This window comes from Netta rufina (genome assembly GCF_964035555.1).
Source record: "Netta rufina genome assembly, chromosome: 6".
Taxonomy (NCBI): Eukaryota; Metazoa; Chordata; class Aves; order Anseriformes; family Anatidae; genus Netta; species Netta rufina.
The window spans coordinates 21,852,341-21,865,962 of NC_140129.1; the positions used below are offsets into that span (position 1 = coordinate 21,852,341).

At 36.4% G+C, this 13,622-nt stretch overlaps 1 protein-coding gene across 1 annotated transcript in view; it reads left to right on the forward strand.

The window, feature by feature from the left end:
- The window catches only part of GRB14 (growth factor receptor bound protein 14), a gene marked incomplete at its 5' end in the record, with an annotated part of 64,884 nt that overhangs the window by 7,894 nt on the left and 43,368 nt on the right, over nucleotides 1–13,622 (forward strand). Inside the window, 3 exon segments of the mRNA XM_084289485.1 lie at nucleotides 9,190–9,247; nucleotides 11,955–12,026; nucleotides 12,216–12,304. Coding sequence (XP_084145611.1) covers nucleotides 9,190–9,247; nucleotides 11,955–12,026; nucleotides 12,216–12,304 — 219 coding nt within the window.

Sequence of the window (13,622 nt, forward strand, 5' to 3'; positions counted from 1 at the left end):
AATGGCTGTGCCCTCTCACCAAAGAAGGATTTATTGCTATTACACTGGGTTAAAATTTCTTAGAGCCTTATTACAACTTGCTGTTTTAATGCACACACCTATATGCTTTGACCAGTCATCGCAAAACGGTGGCAGAAAGTCACAGGTTTATATAAGCAAGAATCAGGAGGCAGAGTTGAAAAATTTCTTATTTTAGCAATAAAGAATGTTGCCTGGTTTATATTCAGGTGGCATAGCATAAGCTGTCTGAAACATAACCTTGGCAAAACTTCAGAATAATCCCATGTTTAAGTCTTGTCTTTTTCTTTTTGTATTTTATTTTATCTTTCTGTTGGTTCATTCATTATTGTATCTTTCTTATGGAGAAAAGAAATTGCTTTCTGTCAGACTTCATATCAACCCTCAATGTTATTACAAATTAACCTTGTACTTTGTTACTGTCCAAAAACAACCCAAGCAAAGACTCCAAACATTCTAACTTTACAAAAATAGCATGTCTTCGCCTTCCCCCCCCCCCCCCCCCCCCCCCAATGAACAAGCAAACAAGGTCACTCTAACTTTGCTGGTTACTAGGATATTGCTCCTACCCCTTTAATTCACTTATGTCAGGCTTAAATTTTCCCTAATTTGTAGCTTGATAAAACAAAAAAATCATCAGCACTGTCAGAGGTTTTGGTTTTCTTCCAGTGTTTGTCAGATTGGAATGATTTTGATCATTCTTTTGATTTTGATTATTTTGGGTTTCATCTGCCTGAAAGTCAAAACTGAACTTTCTTATCTTTTCTGGTAGGACTGTTTTCTCAGTACAAGAAGCTGCCTCTTCTGTCCCATTCAGGAAGTTGTATTTGGAATAAGAAACTTCTGGTAGATTGCAATAGATCTAATTTGTTATGTAGAAAACCTCTGCAAATTTGTAAATGCTGTTTCTCCAAAAATCTATGCTTTGGTATTCATCTCCTGAATTCTGAGTTCACTACCTGGTATTGTGGTCCCATGATCTCTCTAAAGAACCATGTAATCACAAGGTCACTGAAGCAGGCAATGTTAAAAACAGTCTCTATTTCTTTGAATATATAAGAGAATTGCCAGTTAAGGCCCGCTGAAACTGCAGGGAACTTCTGCTTTAACATTGCTGAATTACTCCTGATAACTCAGTTTTATTGACTTTGACTTTAAAAGACTGACTGTTCAGCAGCCTGAACCCTCATAATTTTCAGGAGGGAAGGAGATGTGGTAGATGCTAGGACTGTTCTTTCTCATAAGCATTCCAGGAATGGGTACATTTATGAGAAGTTAGACTGGAGAACTGAGATGGTTAGGTCATTCTGTATCAGCTCCATACCTTTCCTGGATACAGATACATGATGAAATACGTATTTTCTAGGCAGGTGTTTTTTCCAGTGGCTTCTTGTTGGTGGCATTGTCAGTGAGTGATACCATTGGGGGGGGATGCAAGACTTCAGTTATAACAACAGAAAGCTAATGACCTCTTCCCTTTATGGAGCACTGTCTGAGCTGTCTTTTAATCCAAACAGAAAAACATTCCCATCCGACTTCAAGACACACAGTTTGGGTTAATTAGAGCAGTGTTAAATAACATTTGTAACTTTGTATTATCTATTCTAGATTATGATTAAGATGAACATAGAAAAATTGTGTGGTTTTCTGTTTAAAGGACTGACTTCTGTTGCTTTTTGAAGCAATGCTATTCCCAAAGTATTGAGAATTTTTCTATTCCCCAAAAGATTGTTTTTAAAATCTTAAAAGACTTAAACACCAATGTTTTTAAACTGAAATTCTAAACATGCATGCTTATGTCTGCATTTGTGTGAGAGCTCCATAGATCATTTTCTCTTTTTATTGCCACAGCAGTTTCCATATTCAATCAGATACAAATAAGACTGTCTCATGTGCTTTTGTATTTCTTTTATTTTTCCTTCTTTTTTTTTTCCCTTTTTTTTTTTTTCCCTTCGGTTTTGTCATCTTGCCTTATAAAACCTCTGTGGTCCTGTTCTGATCTGCATTCGTCATCTCATTGACTAGTATCACAGAATCACAGAATTTTCTAGGTTGGAAGAGACCTCAAGGTCATCGAGTCCAACCTCCAACCTAACGCTAACAGCCCTCCACTAAACCATATCCCTAAGCTCTACATCTAAACGTCTTTTGAAGACTTCCAGGGATGGTGACTCCACCACTTCCCTGGGCAGCCTGTTCCAGTGCCTCACAACCCTTTCAGTGAAGAAGTTCTTCCTAACATCTAACCTAAAACTCCCCTGGCTCAACTTAAGCCCATTCCCCCTCGTCCTGTCACCAGGCACGTGGGAGAACAGGCCAACCCCCACCTCGCTACAGCCTCCCTTGAGGTACCTATAGAGAGCGATAAGGTCACCCCTGAGCCTCCTCTTCTCCAGGCTGAACAAGCCCAGCTCCCTCAGCCGCTCCTCGTAGGACTTGTTCTCCAGGCCCCTCACTAGCTTCGTCGCCCTTCTCTGCACCCGCTCAAGCACCTCGATGTCCTTCTTGTAGCGAGGGGCCCAAAACTGAACACAGTACTCGAGGTGCGGCCTCACCAGAGCTGAGTACAGGGGGACGATCACCTCCCTAGCCCTGCTGGTCACGCTGTTCCTGATACAAGCCAGGATGCCGTTGGCCTTCTTGGCTACCTGAGCACACTGCTGGCTCATATTCAGCCGACTATCCACCATCACTCCCAGGTCCTTCTCTGCCTGGCAGCTCTCCAACCATTCCTCTCCCAGCCTGTAGCTCTGCTTGGGGTTATTGCGCCCCAGGTGCAGGACCCGGCATTTGGCCTTGTTGAACTTCATGCAGTTGACCTCAGCCCATCGGTGCAGCCTATCCAGATCCTCCTGCAGAGCCTTCCTACCCTCGAGCAGATCGACACACGCACCTAACTTGGTGTCATCTGCGAACTTACTGAGGGTGCACTCGATGCCCTCGTCCAGATCATCGATGAAGATATTAAAGAGGACCGGCCCCAGCACCGAGCCCTGGGGGACGCCACTAGTGACTGGAATCATAAACACCTGCTGGATTTTGTGTCCAAATGAAGGCTAGTGAAGGGTCTAGAGAACAAATCTTACAGGGAGCAGCTGAGGGAACAGGGATTGTTTAGCCTAGAAAAGAGGCGGCTTGGGGAGACCCTATCATAAAACTACCTGAAAGGAGGCTGTATCTAGATGGGTATCCATCTCTTCTCTCAAGCAACAAGCAATAGAACAAGAGGAAATGGCCTCACATAGAGTAGGCTTAGGTTGGATATTGGAAGAAAATTCTTCATTGAAGGAGTTGTGCAGCGTTGGAACAAGCTGCCCAGGGAACTGAGTTGAGTCATCATCCCTGAAGGTATTCAAAAGATGTAGATGTGGTGCTTAGGGACATGGTTTAGTGGTAGATTTGACAGTGCTAGTTTAATGGTGGACTTGATGATTTTGGAGGTCTTCTCCAACCTAAATGATTCTGTGATTTCATATTCTCCTAATTTTATAATGAAAACAGTTTAACAGTTATATAGTATTGAATGAGAGTAGTCAGTGATGAATGGTTAAATTACCTGAAATGCAAGAGGTTTGGTGAAGCTGGCAACTCAGATGTTTCTTATTGAGTAATCATGTGATTACTGCCAGGTTTATGCCTTTCACCTCCTTTGAATTAGAAGCTTTGCAACAGATGGAGAAAGCACTAAGTAGTTTACCATAAATTTTACTCTACAGAAACTAATGTAAGATGATAAAAAGTACTTGTATTTAAACATACTAAAACCTTGTCATCCCCTAGTGCTGGGATATTACCTGAAGAGTAGAGCTCAAACTCAGAGTAATTTCTGTTAGGAGTTTTAGTGTGGTTCTTAACATAACTTTGGATTGTTGCAGTTAAGATGTTCTGAGAGTTATTTGTTCAAATTAGAACTTGATAGCTATGGAGGACAAAGTGAGGAATATCACCATTTCACAATTCTGTGTGTAAATGTTGCTACACTACAAATAGTTTAAAGTTTGTGTACACAAAATGTACCTTCACATAAACATCAATGTTAAACCTGGTTAGTTTTCACCAGGTGGAATTAACTAAGTAATGCATATTAAATAGTCTTAAATATTTGTGGTCAGTAAAATGATTTTCTATTCATTATATATGTGTATCTTCCTGTAAGTTATTTTCAATAGATTGCTGAAGCCTTGCTTGTTCTGTGACATGATAACTCTAGAGCCACTAATACAGTATTTTGTGTTGTTTTTCCAAATATTTGCTTTATGATTTTCTTACTCTTTGCAGTAGTAATTTTTATGTATGCTATGTCACAAAAAAAAAAATCAGGTAAAATCCTGTAATGATAAGTGGGAGATGACAGTTGACCACTGGCCATATTCTCCTTGTTTGTCTTGAACTTGTTTAAAGCTGTTACTTCTGAGGGAATTAATTCCTTTATGACTGCCTTCAGTTTGGGAACGAAGATAAAGGGAAATCTTCAAGACAGCATACTTAAGTATGCCTCTCATGTTAGAGTCCTGATGGGAGTCACCTCAAATGGGAAGATTAAAAAAAATGCTAATCAGGCCAAAGAAAATTTTTCAAGAAGGGCAGTTGCAGGAGGAGGAATTAAAAGGGAGAAGAAATTAGACCTCTGCTCCAATAACAGCATGAACTTTCTTTTCTCCTGGTTCAGTTGCAGAACATTCATTTGCAGCTAATCAGCTCATATTTTAGCCCAATAGCATTCATGGTGTTTAATACTTAAATCTCAAGAGAGAAATGTATATCGGTTATCTTAGAGGTGTGCCTGTGCTTCTAATTAGCGTACTGATGGATCGTTCCTGCCTATTCTGGTAGGTATGCATATGCTGCACACTGTTATGTCTCTCTGTTTGCTTCTTAACTTAATATATCCACAGAAAAACAAGATATGGTAGATTGCCTTGTGATCAGAAATGGATTTTTCAACAAGTGCATTCTTGGGCTATAAATAGCGTTTTTATTACTTCTGTTATGATAACTCCTGTTACTGATTACATTAAGGCCTCGAGTTTGTGAGCAGCTGCAGGCACTTGATAATGACACAGAAATGGTATCAAATGTTGAGAAAACAGGCTGGAAGTTTGTTCACTAGAATTCACTGCTATATAGTGAAGGGAAGCTTGTACAGTGTGTGGGTTTTCTTATGACTTAGTTGACAGAACTTCGTTATCAGTATGTGTTTCAATTTGTTTTGAACCTATTGATTGCAGAAATAGGTAGCTGAAAAGCTTTGCAAGAACTGTTTGTGTAACAAGGATTTCACAAGTTTGTAAGAATTTATGAGGACGGAAAATTGCATTATGCTCTTTGATGCTGTGAAATTTAGCTGCATTAATGAATAGTGTTCAGCTTTTTGCCATTGTTCTTAAAATGTGAACATTTCCATAATCACAAACTATGAAGCTAAATAATACAGTAAGAGGAGATTTTTATTTTTTTCCAAGCTGGTATGATCATTATTATTAGGCTTTCTCCAAGATAATTGAGCCCCACTCTGAGTAGGGTGCTGTAGCATTATGATACGGGAATATGCTGCTCCATTTTGGTAGGCAAACAGGATGGATACTCAGGTCATTTGTCTCTAGTACAATTATTACTTGTTAGGTCTAAAGGAAAACTGTATGTATTCTGATTTTTGAACTTTAACTTTGTTTCCATATCTTTAATTTTTGACTGTTTGTACGTAATATTTATGTCTGATCTCATTAAGCTATATTTCTGAAGTTTTTTTTTTTTTTTAATTTGGAATTTTTTCAAAGTATGGGGTTTTTGTGTTTGTATGTGTGTGACAGGAAGTAACTGTTGTCTAGTTTCAGGTTATGCTGGTAAGCTGTTTTACTTCTTCTTTAGGGATATGTTAAGATTTGTGAGATGTTCATTTTCTAGGTAGAAACTGAATCCATCAGTTAGGGTCGACCTGGGAGAAAGCAAGGTAATTTGGACTTCTCAGACAGGGAAAAAGCAATGCTTTATAGAGCTGAAGATTAAGGGTCTTGCTTGTGATGCTGAAGGTTTAAATCCTTTCATCAGTTTGAAGTGATCTGGATAGGAAGGCCTTGCTCTAAGTAGAGCAAATCTGTCTTCTCTTCTTCTCTGGTGTTTTGATAACCAATAATTTTGAAAAAAAAAAAAAAAAATTCACAGTTTAAAAAAAATAATTTGTAGTATTCTGAAAGGTGGTAGTATATGATTAGTCACTTTTGTAATGATAAATCTGTTTGAGCTTATTGTATTCAGGTAACTAGAGAACATGGAACTTTCAAAGGAAGTTTGTGTGTTGTCACCTCTGGGCAACTCACTGGGTGATGAGATTCACTTTTACCCAAGTGTCCACAAAACTACTCATTGGTATGATCTTCAGATAGGATACTTCTCATTCATTGAAATTAGGAGCAACCAAGAAAAAGGTACGTTCTGTGTGTGTGTGTTTTTTTCTGTTTTTTTTTTTTTTTTTTTTTTTTTTTAATCAAAAAGGAGTTGAAAGGATTTTGGAAAAGTGCTGCTTTTCAGTTACTTCTTATAAAAATTTGTACTTTATCCTTTGTACTTCTGTCCATGAGACAATGACCTTATTAAATAACATTGAAGATTAAACATTAATACAAGTCAAGTATCATAACTTTGTTCTTTTTTACCAGGCATTTGGCAAAGAGATAGAAGATCTATAGGTATGAAAGATAATGCCAGTTTTGTAACATTCCTGTTATGCTTGGGCAGTAACTGGCAAAAGTGGATGGCAGGAATAGAATTTATGGAAAACTGGAATTTATAACTACTTACTGGGTCAATCAAGCTGTATAGAAGATGTAGGATACTCTGAAGCAATAGGTCAGCAGAACTGCTGAAGGATGAACTAATAATAGTTGGGTGTTCCTTTTCCCAAATCCGGAATGAATTTATAAACAGCAATTACTCAGCTTTTCAGGCCCAAGGAAGGGTGATTTGTAGGATAACTGCAAATAAACAATACGTAAGTTGCTGGAGAGGAAAGGAATGAATAAATCTAGGCTTTTTCTAGAGAGCTACTGTGGAGAAGTGATGGAAAAATTACTCCCAGTCTTTGCATTTGGGGCTTATGCATTGGTACAAACCTTATATGATTGTTACCCACTTTTAAAACTCTTCCAGGAGCATTACAGTATTGAATTAGGAATTGTATTTACCTAAGTATAAAAATCGCCATGTGGGAAGTTACTCATATTGACTCCTCTAAATAAGATTTAAGAGAGTATTTACAGTTGTGACTCTGAGATAAAACACATTTCCAATTCAGTCTAAGCAGTCTGAACACACAGTGAAGAAAATACTTTGTTTGAGGAGCTTCCTCACTTGCATGACTGACTGCTGTCATTGGTTGATTTCTGTGTAGCAGATACTAACAAGGCATCTGCTTTTCAAATGAAACTAACTCCTTCAGAACAGGAACATATGGAGAGAGTAAAACTGAAGCCAGTGATTCAGTTGTAGCACAAGAAGCTGCCTTACGTATCTTTGTCCGCTCACTTTCTTCCTGCAACATGTTCTGGTTGCTAAATGCAATTTCCTTTGTAAAACTAAGACTTGATAAGAAAACTGTTTTCTAATACAACCAGCTTGTAATCTTGAGTGTCAATAGTCTCTGAGAATTTTTATCCGAGAATCTGGTTTTGTGTATGTGTAAGGGTCAATTTGACCCATAACTATAACCAGGAGGAAGAAGGAAGCTGATGAATGGGTTAGTAATTCAGGGACAGCATTAAAAAGGAGTTCAGAGTTTGTGCAGTACATACTGCTTTGCCAGCAAAAGAACAGCAATTTACTGAGAACTATGAAATAACAAATTTGGAGATGGCTTTTCAGTGCAGGGTTTAGGATCTGCAGTTATCTTGCTTTGCCATTAAACTGCTCCATCGTCATGTGTTCTTTGTAATGCCTACCTCATACATGGAAAGGCTGAAAGAGGAAGAACTGAATCTATGAATTGTGCTATTTCTGTTTGTTTGTTTTTTTTTTAATTATTATTTTTATTTTAAAGCGCATTATTCTCAAAATAGAAATATAAAATAGATGGATAATTGTATGAAGAGACAGGAAAAAAAGAGATGATGGTGCAAACTTGACTGTGAAATCCCTAGATAAGTTATACGTATGTTGCTTTACAGGCAATATATTCTGTGTTAATGCAATCGTTTCTGCATAGAATCAGTTATTACCAACCCTCTAGGAGGGTGCGCTGTATATTCTGTTTTGAGGAATAAGACCTTGTTAAGTTTCTTTGTTTAAGGGACTACAGGAATAGAAAGGCTCACATCACTTTGAAGCCTTTTTTTTTTTTTTTTTCCTTCCCTGTGGGATAATCCTATTTCAGTTGTATAAAAAAAAAAAAAAAAAAAAAAAAAAAAAAAAAAAAAAAAAAAAAAAAAAAAAAAAAACCAGCTATTTGACAAACCTATGCAAGAAATGCTCTATATGTCATATATAGAGCTCCATGGTCATATTGATGGTATAACTGATTCTTGCTTTAGTAGAGAGACACAAGCCATCATTTGTGCCAAGCAGACATGAACACAAATGAAGACTGTATGAACTGTATGAAAAATAACCTACCTGGCTTCACATTGGTCTTGTGTAATAACCTTCTGATTTAGCTTAAAGGTAAAATGAGTATAAAAAAAGCAGTGTCAAAGTTTTTTGTTTGGTTGGTTTTTTAAACCTTAATGAATTTATGTTGTCTGGGTTTTATTTTTTCATCTACAGAGGCAAAACCTGTCTCTGCTTTGCTTGTTGCTTATAAATGCCCACATTCCTGTTATGTCTGCCAGAGCCAGGAATAAAATCAGCTGTTGTGACTCCCTATCCAGTGCCTGAAGTACAACACTGACCTTCCTCTACTAGCAGGATATCTGTGTTACATATGTTGATATAAAGCATGTATTTGGAGCTGCTAACTAAGAGCTGTTCAGTTCTTATCCGCTCAATTTAGTCATGCTTTCTTTAGTGGCAAGAAGTAGACATTGCTTGTATTTTGAAGTATCTAAAAAGTATCTGAAGAGTGTTTTTAGAACTGTATCTGGTAACTGAGTGACAAAAATAGGAGTGAAAAGCTGCATAAACAAATTCTTTTTTACAGAGCTCTCAAGCAAGTGAGCTGGATCTGGTGGACAAGAAGGAAATCAAAATTGTTTGCATACCTGGCATGGACAAGCCAAATCTTTTACCTGTAGAAAAGAAAGTGATTGTGTATGTTTGCCTGAAGGCATAATTTGCTTTCAGAGCTGTCTTGTATCTCACGTTTATCAACAGAATTCATCTTGGCTTTCATATGGTGAACTGACTCTGCAAGGCTTGCCCTCAGAAGTTGAAATGTCATTTAAAAAAAACACAAAACATTTATTAACTCAGTGTTTGTGTTTGGAAATTTAAGAGTTGAAAGTATTTCTTTATGTTCCTTTTAGTATCTTTGGTGCATCTGATGTGTACTGTCACTAGTAAATGACTGTAGAATTTTGTTGTTGTTGTTTAAAATAAAATCAGATCTCAATATTGGCTTTTTGAAACAAAAGTCAGACAACACTTAGGTGTTTGCTTACTTTCCAAATAGGTCTGACTTGTATATCTGGCTGGAGAAGATAAAATATAGATAATCTCACTGAGGAAAATAATTCCCTGCTTCACCTTGCAGACAAATAGGTCAGTATTATTCATAGAACATAAAGCTGCATGTGCTTTTGAAGAGACAAGGACCTTCAATACTCAGGGGTAAGAAAAAAAGGCTTGGGCTAGTTTTGCTTCTTTCCCAATGAAGCCGCTAATGCAGTGCACCAAGGTTTACAATTATTGTTTCCCAAACTTTTTTTTTTTTTTTCCTCCCGTAAAATCCAAGGAAAAAAGGTTGTAAGGGTACGTTTTTTAAGTCTGGTGCTGCAAATATGTATATGTATAATGTTCCTGGGAGTAGAATTCCTACAGGAACAGGCTCTGGTACTGCGAGTTGTTTTCTGAATCTTACAGCAAAATTTTGAAGTCATTTTATAAAATCTTGGGAATATGTGCTCATAGGAAACAAAAGCTGTGTGCCTGAAAGGTAAAAACCTAATTACAAACATTTATCATAGCTATCTCTAGTGGAAAAGAATGTTACAGAATTAACAAACAATTATGCTGGAGATCATGTTTATTCTTCAAATTTCTCAAAACAATCTTAAGAGTTTTGGACTTCAGAGAGAAAAATAGAAGTAAGTGTATAGTATGTAATATGTAGAAGATCAATTACTATGAATTTGCTGCTGCCATAGACTCAATGTAAAATGAGTCAAATTTAAAACTGAATGCTTATAATTGAAACATGAAAATGGCGAATACCTCCTGTATTTTTCACTGTTTTGATGGCTTTATTAAAAGCTCTTCACATAAAGCTAACTGAACAAGGATTAAATGTTTGTCTCCAAACAAAACCTCTTTATTATTGGCATGAGTTTCTTGTCCTTTTTTTTTTTTTTTTTTTTTTTTTTTCACCCTGTATGTCACAGTCAAGGACAACAGGTTTGAAAATTTAGGAAAATATTTGTCTTTACTTCCTATTCTTTGCTAGTGATTTATTATTATTTGAACTGCAGGTAAAAATAGTTGTGTTTTTGGGGAGGGAGTGTTTTGTTGTTGTTGCTCTTGTTTTTTCTTGTGTTTACAGAGTTTGTTTATCTTGTCCATCAACAAAATATACCAGAAATCTACTGATTTTTGGATTCAGGAGGGTAATTGAGCACAAGAATAAATGTTTTGAATCTATGAAATCTAAAGTATTTGACTGGTATCAGTAATTTGTTATGTAGTTTTGCCACTTACAAAACTCTCACAACAGCAAATTACATTAAATCACATTGTTAATCTTTAAATTGCTGGTACGTAATTTCTTACATCTGGGAGCCAAGACACATTTTGAGACAAACACTAAAGGGTGTGTTTGTCCCCAATTAGGGAAAAACACTATCAATGTGTTAAGGTGAGTTGTGGTATGGGTTGTTTTCAATATTTTCCAGGACAGTTCTCAACACGTTTTGGATGTTTAATTAATGAGATGTGTACTAAATAGTTTCTCTGGAGTAACTTTGTATGAAACTATAGTAGTCTGCATAACTGGTATCATTTTTTTTGAAATGCTACAAATACTTGATATGAATCATTTTGCAGAACGACTGCAGCCTTCACCTGTGGTGAGCAAAGTTTTCAATATGAACTGCTTGATCAAGAATTGTAAGACAAGTATATGATATCACAGTAATAACTTTTTTTTTTTTTACAACAGAATTTTGCTTACTCATGCTGCATAACAACAGAATAGAAAACATTTCTGCTATTAAGTATGACCCTTAGAAAAGATTATAGATTACCTCACGTAAGCAATGAAGTAATTTTTTTTGACATAAAAGAAAAAACTCAGACTTTATTGGTTAAGATTAAGCAGATTAATGAAACCAGGCTTTTTATTGAGATATTTAATGCATAAAGTAAATATGTGAGTGGGGGTGATCAACAACTTGAATTGATAAAATATTCAGTCCTGTAACATTTTCCCTACCACTTTTCTAAGCCTTCATGTTGCAAAGGTAGAAATTGCATTACTTTAAGTAAAAGGGGATTTTTGCCTCTGCTTTGAATAAAGGTGGTTCTTTGATAAAGAAACATGGAATGGATTTAGTGCACCTATTCTTATGCTCAGTTACCCTCCTGAAACTATCAGGAGCACTGATAAAGAAGCTTATTTTATTTGGTGAAAGAGACCAGGAAAAAAACATTACTGCTGTAACCATTAGCGGTGGTTATAAAATTGCTAGAATACAATCTTCAACAATTTGGTGGTGTTTTTTTTTTTTTTTTTTTTTTGATAATGAAGACAGGATTCTGAGTGATAGAAATGCATGCTGTTGTGCTTGTTTTTATAGACAGAGATATCAGTGTGGGCCTTCCCAAGGACAGAAGACAAGTTTTTAAGCTCTTTGGTTGGTTGATTCCTGGTTAGTCCTACCCCAGGGCCTTATGTAATTGCCTTTGAGTAGGACTGGATTCAGATAAACAGAGTGACATTAACTGCGTTCTTGCTCTTTTCTTTGCACTGACTCTACAGGATTTGGGTTATGAGAAGTTAGGCTTCAAGGAATATTGCAAAGTACTTAGTTCTGTTTTATGTTACCACCTGAGTGAAGGTTGTCAAGTTCTAAGAAAAGCAGACATGAGTTTGTCTTCAAGAAGAGTGACATTGCCTGCAGTTATGCCAATAACTCTGCAGAAACGGGTATGGCATTTAAATCGATCTTGTAACTAACTTTATTTTGAGTTGATAATGTGTTTGCATAGTGTAAATAAACTGTTTTAAATAAACATAGCTATATTTACATTCTATTTTTCTTGTGTAATAATTTTTATTGTCTGATATATATGTGAACATAATACTCATTTATATTTATATATATATATTTTGTTATTGTGTTTTTTTCTCTGTCACAATTCTGTAATTTATGGAAGAAATTTGATTATAGATTAATGTAGTACTTAAATACAGAGTATCATGATTGCATTTCAGAATATTGAAATAGACCTCTGCAAAAGGATAAGGGACTGATCTTAATGAAAGATAACTGGAGTCCACTGACACAAATTTTTGACCAGCTTTAAACAGAACATACTTCTTCCTCACACTCTCTGGCTAGCATCTTAGTAGTGGATGGTTCATCATGTACTTTGGGAATCAGGGTAACACTGTACAGTGCTTTGCTTTAGCCACTGTAGCAGGCTACAGTGCCAATGTAGTAGTTTTTTTTCTTTTTTTTTCTTTTTTTTTCTTTTTCCCTTTAATCTCACTAAAGTGTGGAAGTAATACAAAATCATTATGCCTATGTAAATTAGGGTTGCTTAGTGTAACTCTGTGGATTGGGGATATATGTAAAGTTAAAATACACGTGATGTATGGCAATATAAATCTCTATTATGCTATTAAATGGTTCTCACCATTACTTTACATAGAACACAGCATATACTTATGGTGTAGGTGCAGTGAGTCTAAAATAGTATATGAATGCATAGCTGTTATTGATTTAGTATTTTTAGTTCTTTCAGATTAATTTATCACTTGAGTTGCAGAGGAAGCCTGTGAACATGCAGTTTTAGTGTTATCTCAATTACATGGTCATATATAACTTTTCTCGTATAGTAACTTCCCTTTCAGATTCAGATATGTGCAAGATGTTTGAGAGAGATACTGTGTAAGAGCACTCTACAGAAATGATCTTTAAAAAAAAAAAAAATTTGAAGTTTAGCTTCTCAGCTCTCATTCTTCCAATCCTGTGGTTCCCTGCCCTTCCTTTCTCCCTGCCTCCCAGTCCTCAAATCTTCAGTTGTCATAGTTGTTTTATTTTCAGCTGTTATTTGGTTATCTCTGTGTTAGGAAGATGAAGGTCTTCGTTCTTGAAGTGTGTAGTTGTATTGGACTCCTCTGGTATGCGCAGAGCAGTGCATGGTGCTATGTGGGAGGAGAGAGATGCATAACTTCACTCAATCTAACATTCTGAAGGCTAGGAAACTCAGTTTTAACTGTACTGTATATTTTAATGGAT